Here is an 18,873-nt window from a genome sequence, read left to right as displayed (position 1 = left end):
TATAATCATCACATCAGCAGCACCACCATCTTTCGCTTTCCTGTAGGAAGGGAGAGCTGTAGTCTCTCGTTAATAGAATCAGTTCTTTGCTCCTTAGGGGTTGTTACTTGGGATTCCCTGTTGGAGTGGGGTTCTGAGGCGGGTGGGGGCACGAGTGACCTGGCTGCCAGTGCCTCCAGAGGGCTCCCCTGACAGCCTTGGGGCCTGTGTTTGTTTTGTGCAGAGCAAGTGCACCGGCACCTGGACCAACACGAAGTGAGATACCTGCAGTTTGCCTTCCGCTGGATGAACAACCTGCTGATGAGGGAGGTGCCCCTGCGTTGCACCATCCGCCTGTGGGACACCTACCAGGTGAGCTCTCCTTTGCGCCCTCCGCCATGGGGGTGCCAGGAGCCCGGGCCGTTTGCTGTCACCTTGTGCCCTGGGCCTGTGTGCTGCATTCGATTTTGCCTTCAGAGCACTCTCTCCATTGAAATGCGGTCTTTAAAAAGTATACTCCTGGCCGGGCGCAGTGGCTCACGCCTGTAACCCTAGCACTTTGGGAGGCTGAGGTGGGTGGATCACCTGAGCTCAGGAGTTCGAGACCAATCATGGGCAACATGGCGAAACCCTGTCTCTACTAAAAACACAAAAAATTAGCCAAGTGTGGTGGCACACACCTGTATTCTTAGCTACTCAGAGGCTGAGGCATGAGAATTGCTTGAACCCGGGAGGCGGAGGGTGCAGGGACCCAAGCTTGCACCACTGCACTCCAGCCTGGGTGGCAGAGTGAGACTCCGTCTCAAAAAATAAATAAATAAAAATAAAAGAGTAGACTACTGGCATGCTTTTTATCTGAGGAGATGTAAAACAGGGAAAAGAACTTCAGGCCGTTCTCTTTGTGGCTGCGTTTCATTCTGCCTGCGTGGTGACAGCAGCCTTGAGCTCGCTGGGAAGTTACATTCTGAGCAGTGTGCTAGGAGGATGCGAGGGATGCCGGTGACTGCTGTGAGTTTGAGCTACTTCTGCCAAAAAACTCACGCTCGGGACTCACACCTTGTCTATATTTTGAGTTACGTATAATAAAGATTTTTTTAAAAATCACAGATTCAGTGTGGTATGAAATTTTCTGCTCTTCACCAATTCTGATGAAATTCAATTCTTCAGGAGGTTGAGTTTTCTGGAACACGCAACCTCTGTTCCCTTGAGTGTCCCATCACTTATTCTAGCACCTTTTCATTTTGTTTGAGATGTTTGCTGAAGTGGAGGCGGTGCTGTAGGGGGGCTTATGCGCCAGCCTTTCATCATCAGTTACAAATAGCAGGCACCATTATGTGGGATTAGGAATCAAATCTCTACAGAGTGCTAAAGAAAGAAGCGTATGGCTGGTTTTCATCCCGACACCTCAAGAGCCAGGCTTTCTACCACAGCGAGCACAGCCCTTCATGGGCTGTGTGTTCGGGATTTGCAGGGGGGCAGCTGCCGTTGGAGGCTGATGCTGGGGGACGGGTGTTTCTGAAAAGGGGAGCTCTAGGCAGGAGGCTTTTTCTAAGGCCGCATAGGTCCCAGGCACTGCGTTGGGTCCCAACAATGGTGCCTTGCCCATGGAAGTGGGGAAGGCTGGGCGTCCCAGAGCAGCTAGGGAGGGCCTGGGGGTCTTTCTGACCAGTTGCTCCCCATAGGGCCTCAGGCTGCATGCATTCTTCCCACAGGACAGGGTGCCTGCTGGGCCTCCATGCTCTCCAGTCTCTTATTCTGAGCCTGTTTTCGTGTGAGTCATCTAGAATGATGCCCCAAAGCATTGTTCCTGACACCAGTTGCTGGTCAGTGTGCCCCTTGGTGGGTGTGAGTGTTTCGTGGCTCTGAAGTCCTGTATTCTGACTTTGCTTTTCCTTTGTGCCGTTTGTCTGGTCTAATGATCTCACTGCGGAAATTATCACCAGTCAGCAGACTGTTGTTCGTGTCCGCGACTTGGGTTTTGCTCTTCAAAGTGTTTGGCAGCTACAGAATTTCTGGCCACCAGCATTTGCTGGGACATAAAGCCTTACCTTGGGCTGTTTGGTTAAAGTAGCTGTCAGTCTAGTGCTGTTGATCGGCTCTCTGTAATATGACAGGAAACAAAACTTAATATCCTGTAAATTGCGAATGCACTCCATTTTTGTGATTGGTTAGGCTGTCTGAGACCCAGACCTCCCTCATTAAACACAGAGTTCCTTGTGATACTGTCCCCATTACAAATAAATTAGGTGTTAAGTCAATCGCATTTTGAGGAGCCAGAAAATGGATCGGCTTGCCCATGGTTCTGCACCACCTCCCTAAAACTCCTAATAGGTACTAAACTTTAAGCACAATTGTGGCATATTTATTGAGTTAATTTTCTTGAAATTAAATTTTGTCATGAATTGACTCATTTGTACCAGGGACTCATTCTTGAACTGCCAGTACCCTGGTTATAAACCTCTTCATATCTTAAGATTCGGGGGTATTTCTATTTTACAGGGCCAAGTAACCATGAAATTGTATTGCATCTTTTGGCAATGAAAATACATAGTAATCATAGGAAAGCAATCGGGTGATTATTCTCCCCTAAACTGGGGTGTTTATTAGCTGAGCCATTACAGGTTTTAGTTACTCTTTAACCCCTTACAAGGGAGCTTAAAATCCTCTTGGGACACGTGTCAATAAAAGGTTGTTTATAAGCACCTACACTGTCCCAGGCGCTGAACTAGATAGTACATAAAAATGAATGAGGGGCATTGTCATGAGGGTGACAAAAGGCTTGGAAGAGGAGCCAATGATGCAGAGATAGCCCAGATGGGCTCCCCCAAGGGTCGTGTGCTCCCTCGTGGATGTGTGCGTCTCAAAAAAAAAAAAAAAAAAAAAAAAAAGAAAGAAAGAAAGAAATACCTGGGGCTGGGTCATTTGTAAAGAAAAGAGGTTTAACTGGCACATGGTTCCAAAGAGGCTGTAGAGGAGGTATGGTGCTGGCATCTGCTCGGCTTCTGAGGAGGCCTCAGGAAACTTACAATCATGGCAGAAGGTGAAGAGGAAGCAGGCGTGTCTTCCACGGCTGGAGCAGGAGCAAGGCGTGGGAGAGGTGCCACAGACTTTTTTTTTTTTTTTTTTTGGGACCCACCCAGGCTGGGGTGCAGTGGTGCAATCTCGGCTCACTGCAAGCTCTGCCTCCCGGGTTCACGCCATTCTCCTGCCTCAGCCTCCCGAGTAGCTGGGACTACAGGCGCCTGCCACCACGCCCGGCTAATTTTTTTGTATTTTTAGTAGAGATGAGGTTTCACCGTGTTAGCCAGGATGGTCTCGATCTCCTGACCTTGTGATCCACCCGCCTCGGCCTCCCAAAGTGCTGGGATTACAGGTGTGAGCCACCACGCCTGGTCGGTGCCCAGACTTTTAAACAACCTGATCTCAGGAGAGCTCACTCACTAGCATGAGAATGGCGTGGAGAAGGGTGGTGGTAAACCACTCAGGAGAGTCTGACCTCCTGATCTCATCACCACCTCCAACACTGGGGATTACAATTCGACATGAGATTTGGTGGGGACACAGATCCAACCCCTGTGTCAGCAGTGGTCATCGATGGCTGAGAGCAGGTGCGTGGGGGTGAATTCAGCCAGGATGAGGGGGTCGTCGAGCAAGTGAGGTCAGAGGGCGTGGGTAAGTCTGAGAAGTGTGGCTCTGATGGGGAGAGGGAAGCTCGGATGGGAGTGGGTGGAACCTGGGGAGGGCGATCCCACAGTGGGCGATCCCTGGGTGCGTGAGGCTGCTGGGGAGGTGAGGTTGCAGGGCGGCGGCTGACTTGATGGGGGGCCCTGTGCGAGGTTACCCCGTGTGGGGCATGACTCAGCAGCAGAAGAGCAGCTGGGGTAGGCCGTGGAATGAAAAAGAACAACAGGTTCTGACAGGACATGCAAAGCCAGGTTCTTTTCTCTAAATCCCAGTGACTTCTTCCTCTTGGGGAACATTCAGGGCTCTGAGTACGGTGAGTGAGCAGCAGCGAAGCCAGCCTCCTGGGCCTGGGAGTTTCCATTTCCAGTTTGGTGAAGGCCACCTCTCGTTGGAGACCCTCGGCTGCCTTCAGGGCCGCGGGTACACCTGAAACAGTTACTTACGCTGCTTTAGAATGGCTCCTCACACACATCCTGTGCAGGTGGGGAGGGGACTCCCTAGTGAACGGGCGAACATCACACTTTACATTTCCTATCCCCTAGTGATTTGATGCTTTTTTTCTAAGAAAAGGAAACATTTATTTTTGCCAGGTGAGTATTGCAAGATGACTTCATTTGGCTTAAGGCATTTATTAAATTCCTTTCTAGTGATATCCAAAAGGCCACTTGAATTTTAATCGTTGCACTTCTACCACCCATATCCCAAAGTGTATCTTTAATCATCACTGCCCGCGCTCCTCACTCAGGGCTGGCTGTAAATTGCAGGGGATGAAAGATGGTGCTTGTCTTCCTGGGATTCGGATCTGGTCATTCCTCTACCATTTGCCTCCTCTCCTGAGGGTCAGAGCTGCTTCACACCACACTCAGGGTGGACTCCTGCTGAGGGCGTGTCCTCCCACTTCACGCCCAAGGGCAGGTGCTGTGGAGGGACTGGAGTGTGAGAATCTGTGGCCAGGACACTTTTTTTTTTTTTTGAGACGGAGTCTCGCTCTGTCACCCAGGCTGGAGTGCTGTGGCGCAATCTCGGCTCACTGCAAGCTCCGCCTCCCGGGTTCACGCCATTCTCCTGCCTCAGCCTCTCCGAGTAGCTGGGACATTTTTTGTATTTTTAGTAGAGACGAGGTTTCACCGTGGTCTGGATCTCCTGACCTCGTGATCCGCCTGCCTCGGCCTCCCAAAGTGCTGGGATTACAAGCATGAGCCACCGCGCCCGGCCGGCCAGGACACTTTTCTACATGGAGGCTCTGAATTGCCTACTGGTCACCAAACAGATGTGGGTCAACCTTTAAGGAAAAAGTTTGAGTATTTCACGGAAGCCCTGGTGGGTCCATGTTCTCTGCGGCGTCCTGGGCTTGGATGGAGGGCGTTTCTGCCCTAGTTCATTGCTTACCTGTGCATCCTTGGGGGAGCCGAGTTCCCGGTCCTCGCCTCGAGGGGCTGCTGCTAGGACTGAGGAAGGTTTTTCGAGTGAGGATTGGCAGACGTTTTCTGTAAAGGGCTAGATAGTAAATATTTTCAGGCTTGCGGGCCATATGGACTTTTTCACAACTTCTCTGCTGTTGTAGCACAGAAGCAGCCACAGACGTGGACAGTGGGCGTGGCCATGTCCCCGTGAGACTTGCCTACCGAGGCACCAGCGAGCCGTGGTTTCCTCGCCCGCCCTAACCTATAGCAAGTGCCTGGCCCTGCACCAAGCACAGAGTAGGCATCAGGCAAGATTGTCTCCCCACAGCGCTTATCACTGGTGTTTTGTCCACTGTGGTGCTGTTCACATTCTGGGCTTTATTGCCAGGCAGTCATTGTTCTCCAGTTTTTATAGAAGGTGGAACTGGGAGTCTAGGAGCATAAGCACCTTGCCCAGGACCCCTTCCCTTTCATACTGTGTCACAGTGGCTTATATTTCTACCCCCCATGAGGCACTTTGGGCTCCAGGGCCCTGCTGAGGCACCATGTGAATGGGGTTCCAGTCTCTTGGTTACCAGACTGTGCATGGCTGGAGCAGAGGCCAGGAGCCAGGGCTGCCACTGCTAGTCCACATCTCTGTCCTGGCCAGAGCCCCCATCAGTGCGCTGTGGCAGTGGGGGCGCCATGGCTCCCAGTCTGTGGAATTGGTACCTTGCCAGCCTGTACGAGAGGGAGGGAGAGAGAGAGAGAGAGAGGAGAGAAGGGAGAGAGGAGAGAAGGGAGAGAGAGAATATGAATGAATGAGAATGAAGATGATGTGGGGACATTGGGACTCAGCGTCGCAGCCTTCTGATTTCTATGCAGGAGGAGCTATCTGATTGTGTTCCTTCTGTGCCCTGTGGGTCTGGCAGTCTGGCAGTGCCACTTCTGAGATACAGCCCCACATTCCAGGACACCAGTCGTGCCAGCCAGAGGCATGGGGCAGAGGTCAGGGCCAGAGCCTCCAAGCGTGTTGAATGCCAACTGCCTGATGGGACCCCCATCTGTCCACTGCTGAGAGGGGCCACACAGACTCCTGCAGGCCTTGAGGCACATCTCCTAGAGGTAGCTTTGATCAAGAAGCAGCCTGTTCTGCTGCCGCTGGTGCATCCTCATGGCACCTGATCCTTGTTCAGTATCTTAGGTGAAATGTCTTCATTTTATTTTCTTCAGCAGGGCCAGTGCAAGCCTCGCCGTCCCTGGGGAGGGTGCGTCAGAAGGTCGCTGGAGGTGGGGCCTGCACTTTGCAGATGTCCCTGATATCTCTCAGGACAGAGCTTGATCCTGGGCACCTTGGGCCCCGAATCACTCAGCCCACGTGCAGTTATCGGTGCCTGCTCCAGGTCGGGCCCTGTTCTCGGCACTCAGGCACAGCAACGGGAAAGCTGGGCCTGCTGTCAAGGGCTCTTTTCCCAGAGAGGGATCCTGACAGCAAACCAGCAGCATCTCTCAGGCACCTTTCAGGTGATGAGGCCGCATGGTGGGAGGCCACGAGAGCTGGCCCCCAGGCAGGGTGGCCATGGCAGGGGGTCCTGAATTGAGATCTGTGCTGCATGATGGGGCCACAGGTTCTAGTAGGAGGATTCTGGCCTCGAGTGCCTGGGCCAGGACAGAGCAGGGGAAGGGTGTGGGGAGCAGCACGCGGGCCGTGGCGACGGGCCCGAGGTCGGGGCCAGGATGCGGCCGCCCCCGGGCTTGCTGGAGAGGCTCAGCACACCTGCAGTGCTCCAGGTGAGAGACATAGTGTGGTCAGGAAAAGCTGTTCTGGGGACTGAGCGAGTGAGGGCCCTATCTAAGGCAGCTGCCACTGCCACCTGCAATTTCACAGCCCAACCGGTCGCCAGCAGTCAGCAAGAATGCGATACAAGTGCCCAGGTGTGCTGAGGACATAGGGAAGATGAGGTGTGTTCATCTTCCCAGGGGAGGAGGAGGCTTCCTGGGGAGACATGTGAGCAGGGTCTGGGGGCTGAGTTGCAATTGAACAGAAGGAGGGTGGAAGGGTGCAAAGAGGGTCCCTCCATAGGGCACAGAGCAGGTGTCCAGGAAATGAGTGAGAGGTGGGTTGTACCAAGGAAGAGCATTCCAAGGCTCTGAGGGCAGGGGGGCGCAGTGTGCTCTATGTGAGGTGCAGTTGAGTGTGGCTGCGCTAGAGTATTTGGATGCCAGGGCAGGTCCGAGGCTGCCAGACTCAGGTGGGGCCATGTGGGAGGCTCTGTGTGCCTTGCTCAGATGTTGCATTTTATCTGGGGCAGGTGCTGGGGAGGAGCCTGTCTGAGCAGGGCAGGGCTCCACCTTTTATCATCGGTCCTCATAGCAGCCAGGCAGCTGGGTACTGGGGTGGAAGGGCATCGCTGAGGCCGTGCTGCCTGGCACTCGGCCCACCCACATTCCATCAGGGCAGAGTAGGGGGCCGATTGCTGTGTCTGTCTCAGGCCCTGCCCTTCCCTGCACCCTTCTGCTCTGTGCCTCTGTCTGGTGCCGTGCTATCCTGAGAGCCTCCCTCTGGCCCCTGTTGCTAGGGATTTATGCTGGATGTAAACGATTTACTGGCTGGCCACTCACTTCCTCCACCATCTGGGTGTCCTCAGCCCTGTGTTTCCCCAGGAGTCCTTTGGACCTGCTGTCCTAGCTCCTTTGAAAGGCTGCCTCGGGTCTCCACTTGCCCTTGCCAAGCCTGGGTGAGGGTGGACAGCGTGCTCCAAGTACCTCACCTGCTGGGTCCTCTGCCTCGTGTGCCAGGCGACAGCCCTTGGGGCTCTCTTGAATGTCCCAGGTGCCACAGCATAGATTCTGTGGGTCAGGTGCAGTGAAACTGATGATCGGGTTAACCTAATGAAGCTGAAGAAGCTGGTCTCCATACATCGTACTTTCTCATGAGCCCATTAAGATTTGAAGTAGTAAGCTTTCCATGCCTGCCTGCCCACAGGAAGTAGGCATAGATCACTGTCAGCTGGGGAGGGATTTCGAAATGAGACTATTCAGCAGGACGTGGCTTGCTGCTGCTGCTTTGCAGGGAGGAGCTGGAAGAGGGGTGTATCTATTCCTTCAGAGTGGCAGTGAAGTCAGTGTCCTGGGGATTTAGAGCTGTATTTACAGACATGTCTGGAAAGTCCTTAGCGACTTTAAGCTTTGCTTTTCTTCATGTATCAATCACGTTGCTTTTTACTGGGGCTCAAGAGCTCTGCAGGAGACGGTTTCTTCCCGCCGCAGGCCCGGCGTGCTCCAGCACCTTTGGACAGGCGTGTGAAGGCCCTGAGGTCTGTTCTGGGCGCCTCCAGGAAAGAATGACTCTCCAGGTGGGCACTCGGGACCCCTGTCAGCCTCCACGGCCCTTCACATGGGACGGTCTCTCCTCTCTTTGTGGACAAAATGCAGAGCTGTGCTTGGAGCAAGAAAAGTGATTTGTATAATGTTTTGGGCTCTGACTTGTACATTTATGATAGATGAGATCTTTGTTCTTTCCGAAAAGTTACGTGATGAGGATTGTGAACCGTGGCTGCGTGGCACCCGGCTGTACATGCGGCTCTGTGCCCACGGTCCCTCGGACTCTGCGGGAAAGCGTGATGCAGAGCCACGGTCACGGCTGCGCTCCTCCACGATTTGGAAGTCCCATTAATGCGACTTCTTTCTGTGAAGTCAACCTGGGCCTCCTCACTCTGCAGACGTCCAGCTCCCTCCCGGAAGCGGTCACGCAGAGGTGGCAGGCGGCACCGTCGTAATCGATAGTGGGTGACCACTCTGAATAAATTTCTTTGTACTTGCTCCAAAGTAGACAAGAGTCCTTAGCCAGCTCCAGAGTTTGAATTGAATGGTGATGACATTTCTTAAGGAGAGATTAAAGAGTTCTTTTTTAATAGTACAAACATGCAGCAAAATGGGCTCTGTTGTTAGCGGGTTAGCGTTTTGATGACTTTTCTCCCATTGTGTTCATTTCTTGCTCACCAGTCCCTTACTGAGGTCCTACTGTGTGCTAGGCCTTGAACCAGAACAGTCAATAAAAAAGAAACTGCCCACCCTGTGGGGGACCTGCTGTGATCTCCAACCACAGCAACCTGTGAGCGGACCAGTTACTGCTGTTCACCCAGGAAGCCGCTGCTCTGCGGATTGGTGGGGGCTTGGTTTTGGTCCCAGAGTCCATGCTCCTTCTGGTGGCTGCAGCCTTGTCTCCACGTCCTCTCCACACCTGGCACTGCACCCCCACAGCACCCCCAGCATCTGATTTTCGGAGGCGAGTGAAGAAAGCAGCAGGTCTTAGTGGTTATGGCCCTGGGTGGAGGTGGAGGTGAGAAGACCCCAGCCAAGGAGGTTCCCGGCCGTGGGCCCTGGTGATGGGGAGACAGGTCCAGGGTCCGTCATATGGACTCGTTGATGCTCCCTGGGCCTCTGGATGATGTGAGGTGTGGTCTACCTGTGGGTGTCTGTGTGTGTGGGTACACAAGGCCTTGCCCCCCAAGGAAGGTGTCCAAGTCCAAGTACCTTACAGGATGCCGGGAGGGCCCCCGAGTGGCACGGTGGACTGTTTCTGACAGGTCACGTCTCGGTAGCGGAGTGGTCCCTGCACCCCACTGTGCAGGCATCCCTCTGAGGTGTGCTGCTTTGCCCTCGTGGGGGCATCTGTAGGTCCTGCTGCTTCCCTAGAGGAGAGCCATGGGCTTGTGGGTCCCTGGCAGTCTAGGAATGCTTTGGGCCCCATAGTCGCTGAACTTCCCTTAGCGACTGGTCAGGATTTGTGCTGGGGGAGCGCCCAGGGACACCCGTTGAGTGAGGCTGTGGTAGAGGCCAGCTGGGGAGGGTTGCTCGCACCTGGCCTTGTGAAGGTGTGGCCGCGGGAGGGAAGCCAGGGACACAGTGCCACTCACATTTGAGAGCTGGGCCCTGGCATGGGCATTGGACTTGGTCTTTGTGGGACTGGGATCTGTGGGTAGAAAGAATAGGGCTGAACACGAAACACACCTTTCTGCCAGAGCTGCTGCTGTGATGGCGCGTGGACCCCCTGAACCAGTGCCTCCTCCCCGCACTTGTCCAGGTTTTAACTGAAGAGGAGCCGGGGAGCCGTTGATGTCTGAGTTCATCATTTCCAGGGGCCCCTCTATCCCAGAGCCCTGGATCCTTCCAGATCCCAGACCAAGGCTGCGGGAACAGCACTATGCCGGGTGCAGGGCCTGTGCAGGCAGCCTGGGAGCTCGTTCCCCAGGAGTGTAAGAAAGGCTGGCGGGTCTGCCCCACTCCAGGCCCCAAAGAGTGTACTTTCTATGGGGCATTTTTGCTAAGCTTAGAGATGATATATTCATTAATATTTTATCTGCAGTGTGACCTTAAGCAACTTGTCTAACTGCTTTAGACCTCTTGTGGGACGAAGCCCCAGAGGAGGGCTTGGTTTAATTTGCTGTGAGGATTTGTGTTTCTCCTGATCTTAGCTTGTTCTTAGTGTGAGGGTGTGGCGGAGGAGGGCTCGGGGACCTTCCCTGCCTGCATGGAGCAATTCTGTGATATACCAAGGCCAGCCCTACCCTCTCGCTAGAAATGCATGGCCTGGGAAGATTTCTGACAGGATTAGGAAGAAAGGAATACACAAAGCCTATTAATGAAGGCTGCATATTAAAAACGAATCATACATTTTTAAGAAAATTATTGAATTGTATCTTTGTGGCCTGTGATTGAAATCATAGTCCTAAAGAGTTGAGTAGATCACCTGCACAGGGCAGAGTGCTGGGCGCTGAAGGAGAGGGGCACAGAGAAGAAGTTCTTGCCTTCAAGGCAACAAACCCTCAGCACAGCTGGTTGTTGGGAATAGATGGACACAGCCCCGAGCCGGGCAGCGAAGGAGATGACCCAGAGAGGTTCAGTCCTGGGGCTGTCGGGAAGCACCGGCTGTCCCAACCCCGGGCAAGCAGCTGGGGCCTACTGCCCCAGGTTGGCCCAGCTGCTGGGCAAACCAGCAGGTTGGAGCCACCAGTGATGGTGACCAAGAGGTCAGGCCTGCAGTTTGATGGGACTTTGAGAATGAACACTCAGTTGACCTCATCTTTGATGGTGGAAAAAGCTTGCCCCATCCTGTGTGCAGGATTCAGAGCTGGAGTCTTTCAGAGCCTGTCGGGTGCCCTGGCGAGGCCTTGAGGCTGTGTGTTCTCCAGGCTCCTGCCGTCTGCCCCTACTCCTTGCTTTTGCTTGAGCTGTGCCCTGTTTTCTGCTGCAGACTCTGCTCCCATCTCTTTGTGGAGTTGTCCACGGGACTTCTCCAAAGCGCAGAGTTGACCCCAGCCTGGAAGCTAAGGGCAGCCCCTCAGTCTTTCCCCAGACCATGTGCCTGGGTGTCCTCTTTGCAAGTTGGTGTTCTTTAAATGAAAGGAACAAGAAAAAAGCCAGAATAGGGTCCCAGTGGAGGCCGAGGTGCCTTCCAGTCTGCCCCAGGCTGCCCCAGCTCCGCTGCTGTTGCTGCATTTGCGGTTCCTGGGACTCAGCTCTCTGGGTGTAGTTGAGAGAGGAGCCGCAGGCTGGGCCCTGCTGCTGAGAGGTGTATGTGGACCCGTCTTGTTTGTGAGGTGTGGTTTCAGGGTTTCACAGTGCGGGAAGGCTCCCCTCAGAGCACCCCCTTAGCACTTACTGGGTCAGTCCAAGCCCAGGGTCACCCACGGTTGCTGTCAGGTAGGGAAAGGGTGGCATCCAGCCTGAGGTCGGGAGTTGGAGGACGTGTCACCTTCCAGGACAGGGTGGTCAGGCCCCAGCACATCCAGTTCCTACGTCACTTGCCGAGATGGTGCTCAGGAGTCTCTGGCCAGGGTTCCTGGTTACAGAGGCCTCCTTGGCAGGCAGAGGACAAGGAGTAAAGGGTGAAGGGCACAGCAGCCTTGCCTTCCACATGTTCATAGTGGCTGCCACTGGGCCTGAGGAGCATGGGGCAGACAGAGCCATGGGAAGCACTTACAGCTCCCTGAGGCCAGGCCTCTCCCGCCAGCTCCTGTCCTTCTCTCCCTTCCTCTGCGGTCCCCTGCATTGCTGCTCCTAGTGAACGGAGCTTGCTGTGTTCCTGTGCAGGGTGGGACGGGGACGGGCTGACTTACTGTTGCCCAGCTCTGGGGGGAGGTGGGGCACCTGCCGTGCCATAATCAGGTGCAGTGTGGGGGTGAGGGGCCCTGCACGGGACCCTTTGGACATAGCAGCCCCCACACAAGGGCATACCTGACTGCCCGCATGCACCCTGGATTTATAGGTTCTTCTTTTAAGGTCTGGTGTAGCCTGGTAATGACCTTCATTTTTATGTGTTCTGGAAGAAATCCAAAAAGGAAACGTTAACCTAAGAATTGCTTTCAGGAGCTTGGCCCTGTGTGTCCCCAGCATGGAGAGTATTCTCCAGGTTTCCAGTCCAATTTTCTGTGACCTTTCATTAATGGCCGGGAAGAGGAGGCCGGCGCTCCACCTGGGTCCCCAGTGTGGCACTCACAGCTCTGCCGGGCACACGTTGTCCTCTTCCTTTCCAGGCCCTACATGACTAGGCGTGTGATATTCGGACGGTGTCCTGGGCCAACCTTCGGCTTTGTGCCACTGTTCCAGTATTGACATTTTCCGATATTAACCTCCCAGCTCCTGGGCGAACCTCTTGGTACTTAATTGTTGAGCACGCAGAAGTGTGGGAAAGAAGAGCAGACATGGGCGCTGCGTTCACGTCCACATCAAGGTCCCCTGGGCAGCGGGACCTTGCGCAGATGGCACTGCTCTGAGTAAACCTGCAGGTGCGATGCACTTCTCAGCGGGCCTCCTTCACTGTCTGTTTTCTAAAGTGTTAATTTTTAAAGTTTCATCATGAGAGTACATGTATATTGCCGAAACTTTACAGAGATTAAAGAAGGAAAACCCTCTCCTTTGAATACATCCAACCCAACATAAGTGGCCCCCAGTGGAGCAGGTGTTAGTGTCTCTTTTCCATCCTTTTCTACAAGGTTTTTTGTAAAACATAACACAAATCAAATAGTACACAAATTTCTCTCTGCCTCTGTCACACTGCCCGGTCATAACGCTTTCTGTGTTAGTTTGGAGTTTTTGTAGCTAATGTTTGCATAATATTCTGGCCTGTAGATAGATTATAGTCTACTTAAATGTGGTGGGTGATTTTTCAGTGTATTTATGACTGAGAGATGATATATTTGTGCTTAAAGCTTTTTCTGTATTTAGAAATAGTCCCATAAGAGAGGTGTTCAGGAGAGGGGCTGCAGGGTGAATGGGTCCCCCTGTGTTTGAGGAACTTGGTGCACACGGCCAAGTGACCCTGGGGCCCACTGAGTTGGTTTGCTCTGCAGCCAGCAATTTTGTGAGAGGGGGCATTTCTTTTTTTGAGAGAAGTCTCGCCCTTGTTCCCCAGGCTTGAGTGCAATTGCTCGATCTCGGCTCACTGCAACCTCTGCCTCCCGGGTTCAGACGATTCTCCTGCCTCTGCCTCCCAAGTAGCTAGGATTAAGGCACCTGCCACCATGCCCGGCTAATTTTTGTATTTTTTAGTAGAGACGGGGTTTCACCATGTTGGCCAGGCTGGTCTCAAACTCCTGACCTCAAGTGATCCGCCCGCCTCGGCCTCCGAGGGTGCTGGGATTACAGACATGAGCCACCGCACCTGGCCGAGAGGGGGCATTTCTTTACCCTCACCATCACTGGGCATTTTCATTAACCTCGTTCTTCCTCATCTGGTTAAGCAGTAGACAGAAACACCCTGATTCTATTTTTATTTCCATGGCTGCTATTTAATTCCAAAAGTTTCCCATGTTTTTAGCAGCTGGCTGTGCTCTGTTTTTTAGGTAACCTTTTACTTCATCCATGGTGTCTTGGTGGGACATTTTAAGCTTGAGAGCATCCGTTCAGAGTGTTCACTGCAGCCAGCATTTGCTTGGGACCACGCATGAGGCGTCTCCAGGCGCTTCTTGGGCCCTGACTCTAGGGCCCTTCTGCACAAAGTACAGGGTGGCCACAGGAGACAGCTACTAAGAGCAGCCAGAGATGGGTGGGGCCCGGAGTCAGATTGCAGGCCGTGGGGGAACTCAGGAAGGGCCTCGTGAGGGCAGAACCTTGAGGTGGGTGGGATGGGGGTAAAGTGCGCAGTGGTGGAGGTGGGGGGTAGTGAGGACAGCCTGGGAGGAGCCTGTGGTCTGTCTGCTGTGCCGTGGGTAGGTGGACTGGGTTCCACTCTGACCCTGGGTGGCAGCTCCTGCCCACAGTGTCTCTGGATGAGGAGGACGGCCACACCAATGCGGTGGAGGGGGCAGCTGTGGGAACCTTTGCAGCCGCCTGGGGATAGCAGCGCTCCCTTTGCTAAGGAGACCCTGCCTGGGGCGGCGGCTCTGGGGCTTCCCCAGGGGGGTTCTGTGGGTTCTGCCCTGTGGGCTGGCAGGTCATGTGGGAGGCTGGGTCAGTGCAGGGACCTCTCCTCCCTCAGGGCTGTAGATTGTAGCAAAGGAGCTGAGGGAGTGGGAGCAGGGAGGAGTTCCCACCTCAGCTTTAGCAGAACATTCCAGTAGTCTTGTTGTCTCTAAATACATAAACCCTCCAGTTTCCAGACTAGAGCAAATTTCCCTATAATTGTATTTATCAGAGAAGGTACTTGGTTATAGATAATTAACTACAATTTAATTTTTAAATATTTGTAAGATTTTTTTATACTCCGAAATGCACACATTTGGAAAATACTGTCTTTCCAACCTTAAAGAACAGTCTAGTTCCGGAATTATGGTCTTTAGCCGCGTGCTGTGGCTCCTCCTGGACTTGCTTTGATGCCGACCCTGGGTGCAGCAGGGGTGGCTTAGGGAGCTGGGAGCTGGAACATTCTTTGATCTCAAAACGCCCTTCCGGTGGAGGCCCTGGTGATTCTCCTGGAGGAGGGCTGGGCCAGCCGTGCTTTTCAGGTCCCCTTAAGGGGCCGGGCCCCTGCCAGGCTGTGGAGCTCTGTTGGAGGACACCCTCTGTGGCAGGAGCAGTGGGCCAACCTGGGGTAGTGAGCCCTGGCCGCTTGCCCGGTGTGGGGGCAGCTGGCACCTCCCTACAGCCCCAGGACTGCTCCTCTCCAGCTCCTCTTCCTCCTCCTTTCCTTCCTCGCGCGCTCCTCTGCTCCCGCTGTGTTCTGTCATGAGTGGAGAAGACTCCTTCTCTGCTTTGTATTCGGGGATTAAGCTTGTTTCAGCGGTGCTCTCCTGGCCACCTGCTGTTCCAGAATCTTGCCCTGAAAGGAGGTCGCTGTGTGGAGGTGAACAGAAGCAGAGTGCATTGTCACTAGCACATCTCACAGTGTTTGCTTTCTCGGCCTCTGGGGAATCTGTGAGTGTGGACAGAAAGCACAGAGCAGGCGGGATGCCTCCACCTCGGCAGTAAGGCAGGGTAGGGCAGGCTCTCACTGAGCCTCCTGCCCCAGCAGGGTGTCCGCAGGTCCTCTGTCACTCTGAACATGGGTTCATTTGGAGAGCAGCAGACAGCACAGGGAAGCCAGTTCTGGAGTTAGAGTGGGATGTTTTTATGAACACGTATTTAGAGCAATTTGCATTCATTTTCAATACTTGAGTCCATCAGGAAATACTGAATCATTCCATAGTCCAGAGGCCGGGCCAGCACCCTCCTGATGAGGGTGCCCGTCGGCCGGGCGGCCTATGTGGCCCCTGATACCAGCCAGGGAGGCCCCCTGGGAGGGGCAGGCGCAGCAGGCGAGCCTGGGGATGCCTGGGAGGGACCGTCAAGGTGAGGAGGTGGGAGGCTGGGAAGAAAGATGGGCTTGATCCATTTAGAAGGAGATGGCCTGATGGATGCGCCCCCTGGGGTGCATTGTGTGCAGAGCGAGGACTCTGAGACCCTCCCACAATGGGGAGGGGACTCGCTTGGGGTCACACAGCACGGTGTGCCCAGGCCATTGCCTGCCAGTGTTGCACCAAGCTTCTCTGGGGACGGCCCTGTGCTTGCGGCAGCCACATCACAGCCCTCCTGCTCTGAGGGGCAGCAGCCGGAGGCTCTACCTGTCCTGAGCAGGACTCCTGTCGGCCACACACAGCACTGTGCAGGCTCTGCTGGGGCAGCCAGGACAGCAGGCGGACGACCTCCCACAGTACCCCCTGGGCATCTTCCTGTCCTTCCAGGCCACTGCTCCCCAATCAGTGACACCAAGCCCACCATGTGGTGGTGCCCGTCTGTGTTGGCACATCGCTGCCACATGGCTGGCCCTCTGTGGGACCCGGTATCCCCCCGTTGATGGTCTTGGGGTCTTGGTCTAAACCTGGATGCCACGCAGCTGTGACATGCTGGGCTGCTGGCCGGGCCTCCTCACACCTGCACACTGGCCTCCCTCTTCTTTGCCTGTGTGGTCATTGTCATGTCTCTGTCATTTGACTTGGGCACCTTCACTGTGTGTGAGTGCTGCCCCAAGCATCGTGCCCACTACAGCCCAGGGCCTCACTGCTTCCTGCGTGTCCCCTCTGGACTGGGGGCTCGTCCGCCGCTTTCCGCCTCCTCCTGTTCTGCTTTCTTCCTTGCCTGCCTGCAGGTGGGGTGGACGTGTCTTTGTTTCTCATCTCCGCAGTGGAGAAGGTGAGGGGTCGCCAGGGCCTCTCCTGAGAAGCAGAGCCTGGGGGCTTTGCTGTCCCAGTCCCCCTTGGTAGGGCACCCCCTCCTGTGGAGAACAGTTACCTGCAGGACCAGCAAGGAGGGTGGCCTGTCCCAGGGCCGCCTCGTCAGGCGCACTCAGAGCCTCAGGAGTGCTGCTCCCCAGCACCCTCGAAGGAGATGGAGGGCGCTTCTCTCCCAGTTGGGGCAGCAGTTTGCCAGGCCTGTGAGGATCAGGAGAGCAGAAAGGGCAAGCCCTCAGAGATGCCAGCTAGGAGGGAGGCCTCTGTGCACAGCGGGAGATTGAGAGGTTGGTTTGAGGTAAACTTGTGACATATTGTCGCGCTCATCTTTGGCTGAGAAACATCATTAGTAATTTTGCTGAATCAGCTGACAGCATAACATTCGCTGGTGCTGGCTGAGCCCTTCTGCATTCCAGGCACTGGTTTGGATTCCTGCGTGCTGCCTTGTGGACTCAGACATGTACCAGCGCATTTAATCTTCCAGGAAGAGCAAGAGGAAGTTCTGTGAGCCTCAACCCCAGCCATCGTAAGAAATGGAGTTGAACCAAGGACATGAGAATGCTCCAGAAGTGTAGCTGTTACTGTGGTGCTATCATTTCTCTGTTGTACGGAAGAGGAAACAGGCTGAGAGAGGCCCTGACTCATCAGTCATCCGGCTTCAAAGGGACAGAGTCGGTGTGAGAGCTGCATTTCCCTCCCTGAGCAATGGCCAGTGCTGCTCAGACCTCTGGGTAGCAGCCAGTGCCCGAGCTCTGGGCATGGATCCCTGACTCTAGAGCCCCCAGCACCCGTGGCTGCTAGGAGAGGAGGAAGGACGCGCAGGGACCCACAGTGCAGCGGAAGAGGGATGCTATTTCAGGAAAAAAGCAAGATGTCGGTGAGAGCACGTGGCGGATCGTGAAGTCTCTCTTGGCCAAGTTAGAAATGAGTAGACTTGCCGCTGCTCGTGTTGGAAGAGCTGGTGGAGATGATGAGCAGCCATCCTTGGGCTTCATTTTCTTCTTCCTCGTGGCAGCACTCGAGTTGAGGGGTGCCGGTTTCGCCTGGCCGCTCCTCCCCATCGTCTGTGTCCGCTCCCGGCCCACTTCCCACTCTGCCCTGCGTCCTGCCTGCATGACTTACTCCCCACAGAGCATGCTCCAGCATCTGCTTGGGCTGCCTTCCTGCGGCCTTGCCGTGTCTGTCTGCTGGTGTGGCCGAGAACCTTCCCAGCGGCAGCTCGCTGCTATTCTGGCTGCGTGGCTCCACTTCCTTCTCAGGCCCATCGAATCCTGGGCACTCATTTCCCCCTGGCTGATGCATTAAGAGAAGAAAGGTGCTTTGCTGCTGATTGAAGTCAAGTAGCAGGGCCGGTGGCGGGCGCCTGGGAGGTGGCCAGTGAGGGCTGTTCCTGGGCAGGTCGGGCTGATGACTGTGTACACGTAGAAGTTGTGGGGCAAGGGCGAGGGGCTCATCCAGTTCCCTCAGGTCTCCCTACTTCCCATCGTTACCTTGTAAACAGCAGAAATGTCGTGGTGTGTAGGGCACAGACCGTGGGGTGTGGGTGCAGATCTGGCACTCTCACCCTTAAAGCACGGGCTGGGACTCACAGCCCAGGTCCAGCATGGCCCCGGGTCAGAGTCCTGACCACCCCTGCGCAGCTGGGTGGCTGTGGGCGGGGACCTGGCCTCTGAGCCACCTCTTTCTCGCCTCCGAGGTGGAGGAGGTGAGGGGGTCTCGAGGGCACTGGCAGGAGCAGGTTGTGACACTACATGGGTACTCGCTCCCTCCTGGGGTGTTGGGGTCTGCCCCAGAGCCCACACCTGCCAAGCTGGCCGTTGTGCCCTGCTTGGGGCTCTGCCCCTACTGCTCCCACAAGTCTTTCTCTTCTGTTGCCATTCTCTTTATCCCTGTGTGAGATATAGGAGAACGATGGAGTCATGTGAGTGTTTTGCTGCCAAGCCCTGAGCTGATGCTCGGGGTTGGAGCGGGTGGGTGGTTAATTGCACCAGCGCATCTCTGGCAAACTGATGCCGGAGTGGTCAGCTGGACGGGGGGAGAGATGGATGGATGGGTGGATGGCTGGAAGAAAACTAGCCCCAGTAGTTTACTGTGTTAATACACACCCAAATCAGAAATCATATTGAGAATTTTGATTAGGGGTATGTACATTTGTGATATTCAGCAAAGATCTATAAGGC

General features: G+C 54.7%; 1 protein-coding gene across 16 annotated transcripts in view; it reads left to right on the top strand.

The window, feature by feature from the left end:
• TBC1D22A (TBC1 domain family member 22A) overlaps positions 1-18,873 on the top strand; it is a 403,669-nt gene that overhangs the window by 272,903 nt on the left and 111,893 nt on the right. For all 16 annotated transcript variants that reach the window (XM_063622512.1, XM_055252819.2, XM_055252830.2 and 13 more), the window contains one exon: positions 224-351. In XM_063622512.1, coding sequence (XP_063478582.1) covers positions 224-351 — 128 coding nt within the window. The remainder of the gene's footprint in view (positions 1-223; positions 352-18,873) is intronic.

Source organism: Symphalangus syndactylus, chromosome 18 (assembly GCF_028878055.3).
Source record: "Symphalangus syndactylus isolate Jambi chromosome 18, NHGRI_mSymSyn1-v2.1_pri, whole genome shotgun sequence".
Classification (NCBI taxonomy): Eukaryota; Metazoa; Chordata; class Mammalia; order Primates; family Hylobatidae; genus Symphalangus; species Symphalangus syndactylus.
The sequence above is the reverse complement of the archived record's forward strand: the minus strand, read 5'-3'. Positions and strand labels throughout refer to the sequence as shown.